At 42.8% G+C, this 16227-nt stretch overlaps 1 protein-coding gene across 1 annotated transcript in view; it reads right to left on the bottom strand.

Moving 5' to 3' along the window:
- The window catches only part of LOC144770264 (uncharacterized), an 89120-nt gene that overhangs the window by 9680 nt on the left and 63213 nt on the right, over nt 1-16227 (bottom strand). Inside the window, exon 2 of the mRNA XM_078654640.1 lies at nt 5096-5437. Coding sequence (XP_078510766.1) covers nt 5096-5437 — 342 coding nt within the window. The remainder of the gene's footprint in view (nt 1-5095; nt 5438-16227) is intronic.

Genomic DNA, 16227 nt, shown 5'->3' with positions numbered 1-16227 from the left:
TAGGCAGCTGTTTTTCATCCATATGGCGACGGATTCCATGCCTTCTCGATAGTTGTGTCTGGCAGTGTTGGGTTCGTTGGATAGGGAGAGGATACGTTGGGTGTCGTCTGCGTATGACACAATGGTGAGTCCGTAGGTTCAGACAATGGGGGCGAGCAGAGCCATGTAGATTTTGAAGAGCATAGGGCTGAGGGAGAACCCCTGGGGGACTCCACAGTTGGTGGATGTAGGGTCTGAGAGGAAGTGGGTATTCTGACCCGCTGCGTTCTGCCAGAGAGAAAGGAGAGGATCCACTCGATGGCCTTGTCTTGGATCCCTGCGTCGTGGAGTATGTCGTCTGTTGCGTGAAGAGGGTGGTTTCCTTACTGTGGTTTTTTCTTGGTTGACTATTAACTTTGTGAGTCTCATATTTAATTATCGTGGAGGTTTATTCTCAGCATGATATGTGGCTTTCCTACATGTTTAGAGCAGTGCCTTCGAGCATTCGATCCAGTCCCTCGATGGATTCTGAGGGAGACTGCAGCGTTCTTGTGTGTGGTTTTTTACTACAGCAGTTGATTATTGCATCTTGATGGCGGCATTCAATTAATAGTGGGAAGGCCACACCAGGTGGTAGGAACCAGCATCAGTGATTGTTTAGTATATTATTCCCAGTAATTAGGGTATACGAAAAGTTCGTAGAAGGTGGTAGATGTCATCTTAACAGAAGCAATCATGCCCTTTGTCGTCAGTGGGAGTTTCTTCCAGACAATAGTACTGGTCCTCAGGGCTTCTATTGTTACATGCATATATCTTGAAATAACATCCAACTCATCTGCAGTGGTGGCTCCTCCATTGGGGCGCGGGAGTGTGCCCACTGCTTTCTCGCAGTGCGAGAAGCAGAAACATGAAATGGTAAAACTACGATTTCATGTTTCTGCTTCTTGCACGGCGACAAAGCAGAAGTGCCTGGAGTGCCTGGTTGGGGGTGGGCAAGTGGGCGTTCCTGCTTGAGTGCAGGGAAGGCGTGTCTAGCCCACTGTCTTGGGTGCTTACTGTTTGTTCGGCCCCAGGGCCGACCAAACTATTCATGCGCAGTTGCACACTCTCTCTTTTTCTCTATGTAGGCTCATTGCAGCCTACATAGAGAAAATGGCTCCCTGGCCTACAGGCACCCGATTGGGCGCCCTCCACTGCACCACGCCAATCACAACGCTATGATTGCAGTGCTGTGATTGGCTTAGGGGAGCAGGAGGGAGGCTGCCTAGGTTAAACGCAGGCCCGGCCAGGAACATAAGGAGCTAAGGAGGTGGCCAATATCAAGGATAGCATCTTCAACACCGTCGAATTATACTTCACTCAGTACTTTGTACTCAATATTTAACATAAAATTTGATTTTTTTTTGTCAAAGGGTCGCTTCTAGATTTTGGAATGGAACCTTTCTTTTCCTTCCTGATTGTAGTGACCAGTCCTGACATTTAACAGTGTTGTGTACCACAGCGAATCTGGGTGCCAAAATGTAAGAAAAAACACGGGCAATGCCAATAGGTCACGGAAATTCGAGAGCTATTAACTTTGTTAAATTTATTGTCTTTTAGTTATGCTTTATGGAGTGGAGTGGAGTGCAGTGGATGTATATTGTGTGGTGTGGGATTATGTGGGTTGAAGTGGAGTAGTGTGCAGTGGAATTGTGTTGTGCTGAGTGGAGTTATGTGTAGTGGAATTATGTGACATGGTGTGCAGTGCAACTATATGGTTAGTAATTGTGTGGTATTGAGTGTAGTGGAATTATGTGTAGTGGGATTATGGGTCATGGAGTGTAATTATGTGGAGTGGTATTGTCTGTTGTTAATTGGCATGTAGTGGAGTGGAATTATGTGGCGTGGTGTTGAATTTGCAGCATTATTTGGAATTCTGTTGTGGGGATTGGATGTGCGTGGTGTGTAGCAGATTTATGTGGCGCGTAGTGGAAATATGTGTTGTGGAGCAAAAAACTGTGTATTGTGGAATTATGTGTTGTGGAATGGAATTGTGTGGAATCGAATTGTGTGGCATGGACCTATGCGGCACAGTGTGAAATTATGTTGAGTCGATTTATGTGGAATGGTGTGGCGTGTTGCTATCTGGAAGTTTGCTATGTGGGACAGAGTAGATTTATGCGGAGTGTATTAATGTGATATGGAGTAGAGTGTATTATTTATTTATTTATTTTTGAGGCTTGTAGAGCGCACAGCTACCCCCAACGGGGTGTCCCGGCACTGAAGACAGCAGCTAGTGAGGTTCGGTAAAGTCCAGGGAGATAAAGTGGGCTAGATCAGGGTGAAGAGCCAGGTCTTAAGTTTCTTTCGAAACAGTTGCTCTGATGTCAGAAATCTAAGTTCCAGTGGCAGATGATTACAAAGTCTGGATGTGGCCACTGAGAAGGCCCTCCCTCCCGTACGCGCAAGACGAAATCGGGGGCAAAGCATTAGGCGAAGATGGTTAGATCTGAGATGACGCGTTGCTTGTGAGAGCTTCAGTCTGAGTCTCAGATAAGCAGGGCCTCGCCCTGTACTTTTGTGGAGTTGGATGTGTGGTGTTAAGTGGTATTATGTGGAGTATAATTCTGTTGCATGGTGTGGAATTGAATTGTGTAGTGTAGAATTGGGTGGCATTGTGTGGAAATATGTTGCATGAAGTGGAGTGGAAATATGTGACTTGTGCGGAGTTCAATTTTGTGGAATGTGATTATGTGTTTTTAAATCGAGGGGATATATGTGGAGTGTAAATTTGTGGAGTGAACTGTAATTATGTAGGTCGGAGTGGAATTATGTTTAATGGTATTATCTGTAGTTGAAATGTGTTGCCTGGAGTGGTATTTTGTGAAGCGGGATTATGTGGCATTGAGCGAAGTGGAAAAAAGTGGAGTTGAATTTGCTGGATTGTAATTGTGTAGCACGCAGTGGAATGAGGTGGAGTAGATTTGTGTGTAGTTGAATTCTGTGGCATGTAATTTTGCGATATTTAAATGTGTTGAGTATAGTGGAATTATGCGGTGTGGATTTTGTATTGTGGAATTTTGAGACACTTAATAGTGTTGTGTTGTGTTGAATTATGTGAAGTTGATTGGTTGTTGTCTTCACCGGCCAGCTTGTGCAGTGATCTCTTCGGGGCATAGATTGCAGTAGGCAGCATATCTACTGCAATGCTGAGGGAGCCGCCTTCATGCGAAGTGAAACGATGTTGTTTATTTTAAATGTGCATTGACATGAGGGGCAAAAATAAAGTAACTTAATTCTGCCTGCTAAACCATGGCAGCAGAAGCTTGTCTGCAGTGACGACCTTTAAAATACAAAAATCTGCTGCCATTAAAAGAAGACATTCACCTTTGGTTTCCTGTCCAGAAAAGCGCATGGGGGAATTTAGAAAAACAAGTGAGGGCGGTTGGTGAGGTGAGGAGGGCGATAAAGATAGAGACACATTACAAAGATTGCTTTTATTTAAGGCCCTCAAACATAATACACTGAGCAGAACCCCAACCAAGCTTATGATTCAAAACTAATGAAGATGCAAACCAGATCTAAGCCCAAAAAATATGATTCGAAGTGGAAATATTAATCTTAAATTGATGTAGGGCGATAGCAAAATACAATATCTGCACTATGACCCCAGTTTGTTCCTGGGCAGGTCCAACTACCATGTAGGATAAGTAGGGCCATGAGTGGTATTATGTGGCAATGGAGTACCAAATTAGGGAGCAGGGTTTAATTATGTGACAAGAAACTTTACATTCAGTGGCATATTCTGTGGCAGTATTGTCTTTTTTAAGACCCGTTAACACTGTTTGGGGAAAGGGTTCTTTCTCCTTATTTGTATTAGTTTAACACCCGAATATATCAATCAGCAACTGAAACCGAGGACAAGTAACCTTTGTCCTAAGTCTGTCACAACACACCATCTCTTTTTGCATTTCCTTAGGTATGTTTTAAACCATAAGAGCTAGATTTGTTTCTGAAAAATGACGCACCGCACGAGGATTATGTGGCAATCTGTAATCATGCAGACCCACATAATTCCAATGACCCTAAATTTGAGTAATTATCCCCCACATGCATCATTGTGACATTTTGCACTTCTTAATTTGCGAAAAATAAGGAATCGCAAATTAAGAAGTGCAAAATGCTATGCATCATTATTTTCGGTATTCATTTGTGATTCGGTAAAAATCGCAATTTTTACCGAATCCCAAATAAATACCGAATTCTTAAGTTAATTTTCGCAATTCCCATTGATTCCTATGGGCCAAAAGGCCCATCGGAATCAATGCAAATTGCGAGTGGCCCTTAGAAAATTTCATGGGTGCAGGGGGGGGTCCAAAGGACCCCCCCATGCACCCCTGAAATGTATTTTTCGCATCATGTTTCACACACACATGTCCTAAGGACATGTGTGTGTGAAACATGAATGTTGAAAAAAAAAACATTTTCAGCTTTTTAAACACTTTTTCCAAATTTACCGAGTGGTTCAACCACTCGGAAAATTTGGCACCCTAATTGCGAATTTACAGTTTTAAATTTAATGATGCATTGCTTTTAAGAAATCGCACATCTGTGACTTCTTAAAAGCACCCGCAATTTTAGAACTCGCAAACATGTTACGAATTCTAAAATTGCTTCATCCATCCCAAAAAGCACTTTTGCATTCGCAAACGGCCGATTTTAAGGAATCGCACCGTTTGCGACTACAAAAATGCTTGATGCATGTGGGGGAAAGTGCTACGAGGAGCTTGATTTTAGCATTGTCTCTTTGTGTGGATATTAAACTCGGCAAGGTCAAACGACCGCGGAATGCCACAAGAATGTTTACAATAATGTAGGTGTGTATAACTTTTGTGTGAATTCTTCCTCCTGCATTGCTGTGGTCAGTGAGCCCTGTGTATAGGATTTAATTAGCCAAGCTAGGAGCCATCCCACTTTGCACGATTCTGGGCCTGTTACATTACTCTAGCTTTGGCTTTACACAGAAGCTTTTCCAATTGCCCATAATCCCTTTAAAGCAACTTTCTTTTCAGGATCCTAAGAGGACCAAAAAGATATGTAAATTTAAGGAAAAAATATAGAAATTGAATCCTGTTACCTGTGACAATCAGCACCGTGCCTGGCCCATACACATCGGAGACGTGCGGGTCTGTCTTGTTGCCAACGCACATGTACCAATCTGTATCATTTTTCCGCAACTGACGCAGCGTTATTGTGATGCTCATTGCTGTCCCAAACACCTGGACGCGCTCAGCAAATTCATTTCCCTCACTGCTGACTGATCCGCTTTCCTTCGAGAAGTGCAGGAGCTCCCGGACACCCCTTCTCAGGCTCATCTTGTTAACAGTCAGATATGAAGGCACCACGCAGGTTATATTGATCGCTGCATCTTCAGTGACCGAAATGAAGGCCGGCTGCTGGTCAATACTCTGATTCGCACCTGCGCATAGAGAAGAGCACATAATGAAATATGGCAGCCAATAGGAGGGCCTACTCTTTCCCATAATTGAAGCAATAGTCTAATAAAGATTAGTCCCTGAAAATCTCCAAGGGGCTCCCACGCACAGTTGTTTCATATAACTAAAGGCCAGATGTACTTATTCCTAATGTATGAAACCTAAGCAATTCCTAATGGGTCGCAAATAGACCTACCTCATGCTTATTAATGAGGTTGGCCGCAATCTGCGACCCATTAGGAATAGATGCCATCACACTGATGGCGTCAGCAGACTACCATGCCTGTGATTGCTTTTAAATAAAGCAGGTATTTTTTGTTTTTTTTAATGCAACCCGTTTTCCTTTATAGACGTTTAAAAAGAAAAAATGAAACTTTGCAGTTTCATGTTTTTTAAGGATGCTCCTAAAAAGTATTTGTTTTCCATTCTCAAATGGGAAGGGGTACCACCTCCTTCACGGAGTCGGTAAAATCTGAATATTTTGCAACCGTAATGCAGTTGCAAAACATTCACAGATACTATTCAGATTTGGTTATTTGGAAGGGATGTCATAAACACTCTCCTTCCAAACACCAAAATTGCAAACACAAATAGCATTTTCTAACGTGATACCGACTCACAGTGTGTTTTGAACACATGCAAAATAATTTTTGTGTTCGAAAAAGGTCAGTTTCTGACTGTAAAAATGCTTTGTACATGTCGCCATATCTTCAGTTGAACAATCACACCATATCAGAATGTCTTCTGGCAAAACTGACTGTTGGAAATGGACATCTTTGCACCATGTCCTCGTAGATCTTTTGCCTTCTTTTGCTGAACCCATTTTTGTTGGCCACAGGATTCTGCGCACTTTAGTCCTGCTAACTCGTGGTAAAGTGATTGTTCTATCCCTTTTAACCATGGTAAAATCATCATATACCAAGTGGCACATTTAATTACCTTCTCTGTATATGGTACCGCATGTAGCCAGGGCCTGTAAATTAATTGTGAGTAGTGTAGTTGTAGCACTCATTGTGCCATCCACTAAAATAACACTGCATAAACATGTCTCCAGGACTGCCCCTGCAGCCTGTGTGCAGTTTTAAAACTGCTATTTCAACCTGGCAAAACAAACATATTGCAGGCCTAAACCTTTTGTTTAATGTTTATGAGTCACCCGTAAAATAGACCCTTAATATCTATACTATCTAGCAAGAATAGTGGTCCTTAATACAAAGCGATCAAACAATGATATGTCTACATTTATTAATCTATCATAAAAATCAAAAAATATTAACCATCAATAACAATGGGGGAAATTTACAAAAAAATGTCGAAGCACGATGTTGTTTCAAAATTGCTAACACCGCGCTCTGACACCGTGCTCTGACATTTGTTAAATTCAGGGATGTACCGTATTTACAAAAATACGGTGCACCCCTCTTTCCCCTTGGGCTAAAAAAGCTGCCTAGTGCCAGCACAGGCACCTTTGCGCCATGTTGCAAGGGTGCCTGCGCTGCTGAAGTGATTGTTTATGTGCAGGACGTGGCACCTTCCTGCACTTCAGTAATCTTTACAGGCGATTTGTTGTTTCGATGTGTGTTGCAGAATGCAGCACATATGGAAAGAGCAAAATACGAGATGAAATAAAACATTTCTCCTTGTATCACCTGGTGAAGATCAGGTATTTCCTGGTCTTATTTCTGGAGCTGCACATAGCTTGTAAAAATGATGCAGCATCAAAAAGCAATGGGTGTGGCGGCGCAACACCCAGAACAACATCCATTGCCTGCCCTTTTGCTGCAGCAGACTGCTGTGGTAAGGGGCATATTTACAAGGTGGTGTTAAGCCACGTTAAGTAGCTTAACATCACCTTTTAAATACTGGGTTGAGAGCAACGCCACTGGGGCGTCAGAAAAAGTGACGCCGCAGTGGCATTAGGCTCTTGTAAATATGCCCCAAAGTGCAATGAGGTAAACAACTGTGCTTAGTACTCAAGCAGATTGAGTTATTCAGTGCTAATGCAGAGTGCAATATCAATTAATCAATCAATGACATTTGTAAAGTGCCTGGCTGCTTCAGAAGAAGCGTTCCAGTGCTCAAAAGCAGAGACTGAGAACAAGACATGCCTAATTTTGGTCAAAGAGCCAGGTTTTTAGTTATTTTCTTAAACAGTGCTCGGACTCGGCTCTGTGAAGTTTGATTGACAAGGTGTTCCAAAGTTTTGCCGTCAGTACCGTGAACAACCTAACTTCACAATGGACTTTAGCAAACCTGGGGCAATGCATACATAGGAGGTGGTTAGATCCAAAAGATCTCGCTTTTTGGTACCGATCGAGTCTATTTCTCAGCTAACATGGGCCTTACCCTCAGGGCTCCGAAAGCCAAGGTAAGGGCTATAAAATTAACCCTGTTTACCACAAGAAGCCAGTGTAGCTGCTTTAGATGAGGTGAAATATGTTGGTGAATAGGGATCTGCCGGATCAGTCTAGCAGCCGCATTCTGTATGATTTGGAGTCTAAGGATTCAAAAAGCAGGAAGACCCACAAAGAGGCTGTTGGCATAATCAAGGTGTGATGTCACAAGAGCATGAATTACCGTTTTTTGGGTCTCTTCCGGGAGCAAATGTAGCAGTTTCCTAACTGATCTGAGCTTCAGGGAGCAGATCTTGATATATCTGCTTGATCTGGGTAGCAAAGGAGAGTTCAGAATCAAACAAGATGTTCAAGGATGGCACTCGGGGGGGGGTGGGGCGGTTCAGCTTTACCGCCCACCAGAGGTTTGCTGGGAGGGCGGGGGCTTCTTGTTGAAAAAGAGAACCTCTGTTTCATATGTGTTCAGTGTAAAAAAGTTAGAACACAATCAGGCTACTATTCCTTTGAAACACTCTTTAAATTTGAGGAAGGTCTGCTTCTTAATGTTCTGCGAATGAGAATAGCAATTGCGTGTCATCCACATAGAAGACTACTTTCCCTCCACGGGTTTCAATAGAAGTGGCCACAGGGGCCAGGTAGAGGTTAAAAAGCAGCGGGCTGAGTACTGAGCCCCGAGTCACCCTAGAGACCAGGGATTTGGGGGAAGAAGTGAAAGGTTGGAGGAAAACCCGCTGAGAGCTCTCTTCCCAGAAGGATGGAATTCAGGACAGAACTGTGCCTTAAAAGTTAGTAGACTTAACATATTCCACGAGGTGGAGTGTGCCTTCATGTCTGATACTGCCACAGGTTTAACAATGCAACCATGGCAGAGGCACCTCCATCCAAAGTTCCTCTTGTGTACTCCCACACTTCCAATAAAGGGGTTTTAGTGCTGTATCCAGCACTGAAGTCAGATTGAGTGTCATGTAGCAGAAAATGTGCCTCAGCAAAGGATGACATTTGGTAAATTACTAGCTTCTGGAGGATCTTTGCAGGAGCTGGCAGCAGTGAAAAGGGCCTGAAGTTGCTGAGCATACTAGGGTCTGCATTGTATACAGGAACTCCTGTTTTCAGATGGCAAGAAAGTTATTGGATTTCAGAAAGGCGTTCCAAATCATCCTGAGAATATAGATTTGCAGACTGTGCTACCAGTCTAAGAATTTGAGAAGGGCCGCCTTATTTGCATTTCAGTTCCTCAAGTAAGGCATCTTCTGATATTATGCAAAACTCAGAGAAAGCAGGTAAATGACCGGCGGGAGGCATCAGTAAGGCTATAGTGCTTACTTACCCCCGGGAAGGTGGAGTAGAGTTCTTTGACGCTTTCAGTAAAAAAAATCTGATAGCCTAGTACAGAGATCAGGCGAACAGTGAAAGGTGTATTTAACAGCATCAGGGGAGATGAAAGACTTAACAATAATAAAAACCTCCTTGTAAGAGTTGGTAGCAGTCTCGATAGGCATCGAGAAGTGCCCTCTCATGCAATTACGAGTGGGTTTGTGGAAGATTCTGAGAGCTGCCTTATACGACTGTTTTGTCTCAGGGTCATAAGACTTTATCCCAGAGGCGCTGAAGCTTTATACAGAGGCTGTTCTCTGCTCTGAGGGTGGGGTGAAACCAGGGAGCAGACGGCTTAGATCTTTTGTCTGGATGCATTTTCAGGGGTGAAGAGGACCTAATGCCTTAGAGATCCATTGATTAAATCGGATTGCATCGCTGTCAGGATTGCCTGCAATGCAGGATGGGTGTATTGAAGAGAGAGCACAAGGGACACCTTCTAACAACCCGCCAATTCCTCTTCTTTTTGGGTGCAGTCATAGTCTCTAGTTGGTATCGAGAACGGTAAAACAAAAAACAAGACAAGGCAATGATCCTTCCACGCCATTCAATTAGGGACACTGGCTTGGAGACAGGTAATGTTGGAAAAGATGAATTCGAGTATGTGGCCTTCTACATGGGTGGGGCGGTGACATGTGGAGTCAGGTTAAGGCCTGCGAGGGTCTGAATCAGCTGAGAGGCCTGGGAGCTCTTTGGGACGTCTGCATGAAAGTTAAAGTCTCTAAAAACTGTGAAGTTGACCTATGTTCATGATAATTGGGCAATAGCGTCATACACCAGTGGGAGGCGGCTATTGGGGCAATCCAGGGACTTCTAAATCAACAAGTCAGCAAAGCAGAATGTGGAGGTTAATTTGAATGTGAAAATTAGACTCTCAGTATTCCCATTTCAGCCAGCATGGATGACCAGATCTCCAAAGCATCCCTGAGAATGATGGCTACGCCACCTCCTATCTTATCTCCACCCCGACCCGATAGCCCAGAGGAATTGTCATGGCAAGGTCCAGATTGGAACCTTCCTTGAGCTAGATTTCAGTGAGAAATATACAGTCACATGTTTTATCAGATACACATATGTAATGTACATAAATATACGTGCATCACTAACCATAAGGTCACAGCCCACATGGCACACATACATTATAATAAAGCAGGACCACTTTAGTAATTGGCAGCATTTTGCTCCTTTATAACAGGATCATCATCAAGACTCCATTGTAACAAGAGCCGGAGAGAAAAACTACATAAAAGAGGGGGGCAACAACAGAAGGTGAGACATAAATATATATTGCATTATATAAGCATGATATACATTATGAACAGTGTATTATAAGACCACATAGGTGCTTACTTCAAAACAGTGAATATATAGGACCTCATTTATGAGAAGATGCCAAAATAAAGTCCATAGACTGGAATTGAAGCCAATTTAAATCTGCTTTTCACTAAACCAGAACTGAATCCAACTAATTGGTAGGGTTGTACCTAGTCAATTGTTTGTGGGCTGTTAGACATCCTGATTAAACTGAAGAGGCTTCAAACTCTGAACCAGTTTAGCCACAGCTAAATCATTAGGATCATTAAAATAGAGATTAAAATCACCCACTATCATGAAATTGGCATAAATTCACAGTCAATGGAACAAAAAACTAGATTTCAAGCCAGATGGTTGATACATTAATACACTCAACACAGAGAAGGAGCCTGAAAAACATAACGAAAAAAAATGCCCTAACATCTGGAAACATCAAGTGAATTAAAAGTGCTGGAGTAGTGAAATGCAGAAATAATAGCAACTCCTCTGCCTTGGTGGGTAAGATACGTTAGCTGGAAGGGCCAACACTATATCAGGGGTGAAATAAGGACTGAGTCACTTTTGTTTTAAAAAGTTCATCCAGATTCAGCTCTAAAATCAAATCAAAGATTTAAAAAAAGTTGTATGTAGACAGCGACAGTTTAAATGAAAGCTTTAGAAAACATTTTTGGGAGGCTTGACTAGCCCCCCATATGGTGTAACATAAGGTGCAAATGAAAACCCACACACAGTAAAACCTGTGAAGAGTACAAATGGGTAAAATTGTGGGTGCTGTATGTTTCTTAAATTGCAAAACAGGACATAAAACACTCATTATAACGGCTTACAATGCTCAACTTCAGTTTGGGAGTAGCTAGAATAATGGTTCAAGGACTCATGTTAACATACATTGGTCTTATCTGATTTTATGTTACCATTTTGAAAATTAAACTTTCAAAAGGTTGTCATTTTCCTCCCTTAGTCAAAATAGTTTTTTTGCCAGTGTCCAGTGTCATGTCACTGTGGATGCGTCCCTCTGGTGAGAAGTTGATTGCTCCAATTGTGGACAAAGAACTTTGGGTTTGGAGAAAAGTTTTGTTCCTTGAAAAGGATGGCCTTAGTGCTCACCCCCTTGCTTAGCTTCATTGGATGCCTACACTGTCACTGACAGATGCAGCTCACAGATAGGCCTGCCTTCCTTTTGTCTTGTTAGACAGTTTGGCTTTATAAACCCATTAGGAGGGGGAGCTACCTCAGAACGGGTTCGGAGGGACCACATCTTTGGGAGGGAACAGTGATCTCTGACCAGGGGAAGAAAGCTTCTGCTATTTTAGATTTAGGTTGAGAGGAGTACTGAGGGATAGTTTACAGTAAACCACATGGTAAATGCACCAAAAGTGGTAGGGTCACCCCTGAGAACTTTGCCCCATTGGCTAGCGAGTGGCAAGGAGTTTTCCCAACTCACAGGCTGGCACTGGGCATAAAAGTGGAATTCTCAGTGCCTTTCTGAGAAACTACTGGACCTGTGGAGAATCAGTCTGTCCGGCAGTCTTAAGAACCTGCAGGAAGACTGGGCCTGTCTGCCTTTGAACCTACAACCCCAGAAGTGACTCTAGGGGTCAGTTATCTGACCTCCTATTTGAGCTACAGGGACACAACAAGATTCCAGAAGCCCTTTCCCTGCAATTGCCCAGCTGACCAGTGCGAACTGAGCCCGCTTTAGGCCCTGCTGCTGGCCTATGTTGGAGTGAGTCCTAACCCAAAATGGTGCTCAGAGGTCCTTGGTTTTGGGAGAGTGTACTCCTCCTGTTCAAACTGCAAAGGTTTGGACTTAAAAACCTTTTGCCAAATTTCCCTTCAAAACCGGGAATGTCATTGAACTAGAGCTGTCAAGGTTGAAATACTGGATTTACCTTGCTGGCTTGGCATTCTGAAGGAGATCTGACTTCCCTATATGTTTTTAAGTCAGAGCATAGAGAGCTTCATCAGGACCGATGCCAAGCAGCATCCCATCGACATCGAGGCCTTCCTGGGCACAGGCTCCAGACTTCACCCACTCTGAGTTTTCCCACCTTCATTGACACTTGTGCCAGGACCCCACTCTCCGGCGACCAGAAATCATTGAGCCCTGCTTCAAATCCTGCTGGCCCACTGACAACTCATCGACAGTCATTTTTCTTGCTAAAAATGTCTATGTCTGAAGGTAAACTTTGCACCTGGACTACCCTGGTAACTGTATCTAACCCTCGCTCGACTGCAGTCAGCCTTAACTTTTGACTTTGACCGGTATAGCACAACCAGATACCCACGATTGCCACTTTGTGCTTTTTGGTGTTATTTTTAAGTTGATCTTTAAAAATTCATATACCAAGTTCTACTAACTGGATTTCTGTAGTTCTTATGTGATCGTATTTATTACAAGTTACTTTATTTTCCTAAATTGTTGTGGGATTTTTCTTGTGTTGTATTTTCCCTGTGCTATTATTATTATACAGTTCTTTTATAGTGCATGGCTAACCAACCAGGGATTTCCAGTGCTTTGGGAGCAGGTTGATTGGTCTAGGACGAGCTGAAAGAGATAAGTTTTCAGTTCCTTGCGAAAGATGGCAAGGTAAGCACAGCATCTTAAGGACTGCGGGAGGGCGTTCACTAGCCTAGGACGGAGAAAGGAAAAGGAGAGTCCACCCATGCGGGTGTATTTGGCTCTCCAAACTGTGAACAGAGTTCTAGTGCTTGAGCACAAGGTGCGAGCCGGGTAGTATGGAGTCATTAATTCTCTTCCAGGGGATCCTCATCAATAGTCATAAGCATTAGAATATTCTCGCCCATGCACGGGACCCCGGAAACACTATAATATATGTGACCCACATATATATATCCATATATATATATATATACCTATATATATCACCAAAATCCAAGTTGCCTTGCATAGAGACGCCTGCTCAGTTGGAAATATAGCCATCATTTATTGCAGGTAATATGCACAGCGCGTTTAAAAAACGCAAAACCAAAGCGCCAAACATGTTTCGGGCTTCATGCCCTTGTTCACTGGCTGCATGCACAAAGTCCCAGCAGCTGTGTGGACTCATAGCTTTAACCCCGCCCAAGTGGGACGTTCTCAAGCACAGTGGCATTCTGGGGTAAGTATTCCGTAACTTTACCAAAGTGGTTGCTGCCAAGTCTCAGTACATTAAAAATATACAATCCCGTAGTGGGTGCTGTGAGGAAAAACTGCAGCAGTGCACATCAATATCCGTCCTGACAATACCGGCATTCCCAGCTCCTCCTGGTGCACTCGGTCATCAAGCACGAGAGGTACCGCTTCCTGCGCGGCGGGGCATCTCTGCGGCGAGGCACGCCGCTTTAAACATCACAAAATCCAAGTTGCCTTGCATAGAGACGCCTGCTCAGTTGGAAATATAGCCATCGTTTATTGCAGGTAATATGCACAGCGCGTATAAAAACCGCACAACCAAAGCGCCAAACATGTTTCGGGCTTCATGCCTTTGTTCACTGCCTGCATGCACAAAGTCCCAGCAGCTGTGTGGACTCATAGCTTTAACCCCGCCCAAGTGGGACGTTCTCAAGCACAGTGGCATTCTGGGGTAAGTAGTCCGTAACTTTACCAAAGTGGTTGCTGCCAAGTCTCAGTACATTAAAAATATACCCTAGGCCTGGCTGACGTTGAAAATGGTGGGGAAAGAGAAGGTACAAAGAAGGGCACTGCAAAGTGATCAGACCACAATAGCGGAAGAGGGGGGTCCGTAGTAAGGCCTGAGATGTTGGAGAAAATAGGATCTAACAGGTAAACTACTTTTTGAGTACTGCATAAGTACGTCACTCATTGCCTCTAAGTTAACCCTGACTTTTTTGTGCCAAGCTACCAAAGCATTAAGCACAGGTTTATTTAGTGACTTTTGTGCTTCATCCTGACAAGGATTGTGATTATTTTTGTTAGAGGCGGGTTATCACCACATCTCAAATAATTCTGCAGTTTCTTACTTTGATGCATTCCTAAACTCCTGAACTACAAGTGGAGCTCTGTGACCCTAGGAAGTGGTAATGGTTTTCGCGCACACGGCAATCAATATGTCAAAAAACAGCCTCCACTTGGACGAGAATGAGTGGCATGTTGGCCTCTGAACTGAAAAAGTACAATTAGAAAGGAGATACTGCACTTCAAATAGAAGATTGTATTACCCATATAGCGATTTGAATAGAGCTCACAAATGAGCATTAAAAAAGGTTAATGAAAATTAGCAATGCACTTATTGCAATGCCGACACATTACATTTTCAGATATCTTGGCTTTATTGAGTCTCTGAGGTGGCCAGAAAGATTTCTGTACACAGTAATAATTAATCTGAGTGACAACAGCTGGCAACTAATTAGCAGCATTTGATACCAACAGCCTCTTGCATTCTATACTTTGCTAGGAGACAGTACCATTTCCATAAACCGTTTATGCCCTAAAATAATATGTGATTTTATGTATTTTTAAGTTTTTAATACTTCACGAGTGCTGTAAGCCAGCACTCTATAAATATCAGGGAGTGTTTTGCCAGAGACTCTCATTAGAAAGGAGGTTGATTTGAAATCCGTAATTGTAATAAATGAAAGACGTCTCCATTTTGCAAGTCAACTATTCAACCACTTTTCCATAACTCCCTATTCTACTCATAGATGAGGGAGCTTATATTTGAAAAGAATGTGTCAGAGCACTTTCAATTTCCCTATGTTTAGCTACATCCATCACTCACCTCAGAGTTTCAAAGTGTCTCTGGGTAGTTTTGGTGTCTTGTTTCCCAAATCTTGTAAGGCTCTTATTCTTCTATCACAAACAAACCTGCTTGCCAATATGATTAATTTATCCACTTTATAGCTCTACGAAGAAGACATGTGACACCTTTCATATATATGTTAAGTGAAGGTTGTCACTGTTGCTAATGAGAGGAATTGCCCTTTCTAAGGGCTAAAGATCCCTAAAAAGAAAATCACAAAAATTAGTTAAAAACTTGTGACACTAAAACTTGGCAAAGATGTTGTCTCAACTACCCACAGTGTATGATGGATATTAACACGCACGTACAGATGCTTTTTTTTTTTTTTTGTCCTCATATGCCATAAGGATATTCTCAGAGTCGCCGATTCCTACCACCCTCTGCAGAAATACAGAGGGGCCCCTTCTTAAACTCTGACGATCTTTATGGATGCGCTTTCTGCAGATACCCAAGTGCGTCCAACACAGAACTGCACAATATCCATTCAATTCAGTTCTTACGAGTATCCAGGCCCATGAACTGATCTTAGGGTAACTCCGTCTGCAAAAAGGCATAATCATTGAAGGTAGTTGTTCACATCCTATCCAACCAATTAATACACGGGTTCCAGACACACAGAAGGTTATGAGATACACCTTGAATAGGAGTATTCTTTTGGATGAAGAAACAGTAGCAACTTTGCTTCTTGAATCAGATGAGTTTTTTAAACCCAATTTAGAAACAGCTACGCTTCCTATGGTCTGGGACGCATATAAAGCTTTTTTGAGAGGACTATTATCAGCTTTACAATCTGCTAAATATAAAACATATAGAGCGAAGATTACTCAGATTGAGGCTAATATTAAAGCTTTAGAATGTGGGCTGTTTGATCCAAGCTCAGCAACTCCAGGCAGTATTAAGGAAGAGTAGATAGCCTGTAAATCACAACTTCAGCAGGTCTTGGATAAAAGGCTTAGGCAACGCTGGCAG

The sequence above is a fragment of the Lissotriton helveticus genome, chromosome 7, assembly GCF_964261635.1.
Source record: "Lissotriton helveticus chromosome 7, aLisHel1.1, whole genome shotgun sequence".
Taxonomy (NCBI): Eukaryota; Metazoa; Chordata; class Amphibia; order Caudata; family Salamandridae; genus Lissotriton; species Lissotriton helveticus.
The sequence above is the reverse complement of the archived record's forward strand: the minus strand, read 5'-3'. Positions and strand labels throughout refer to the sequence as shown.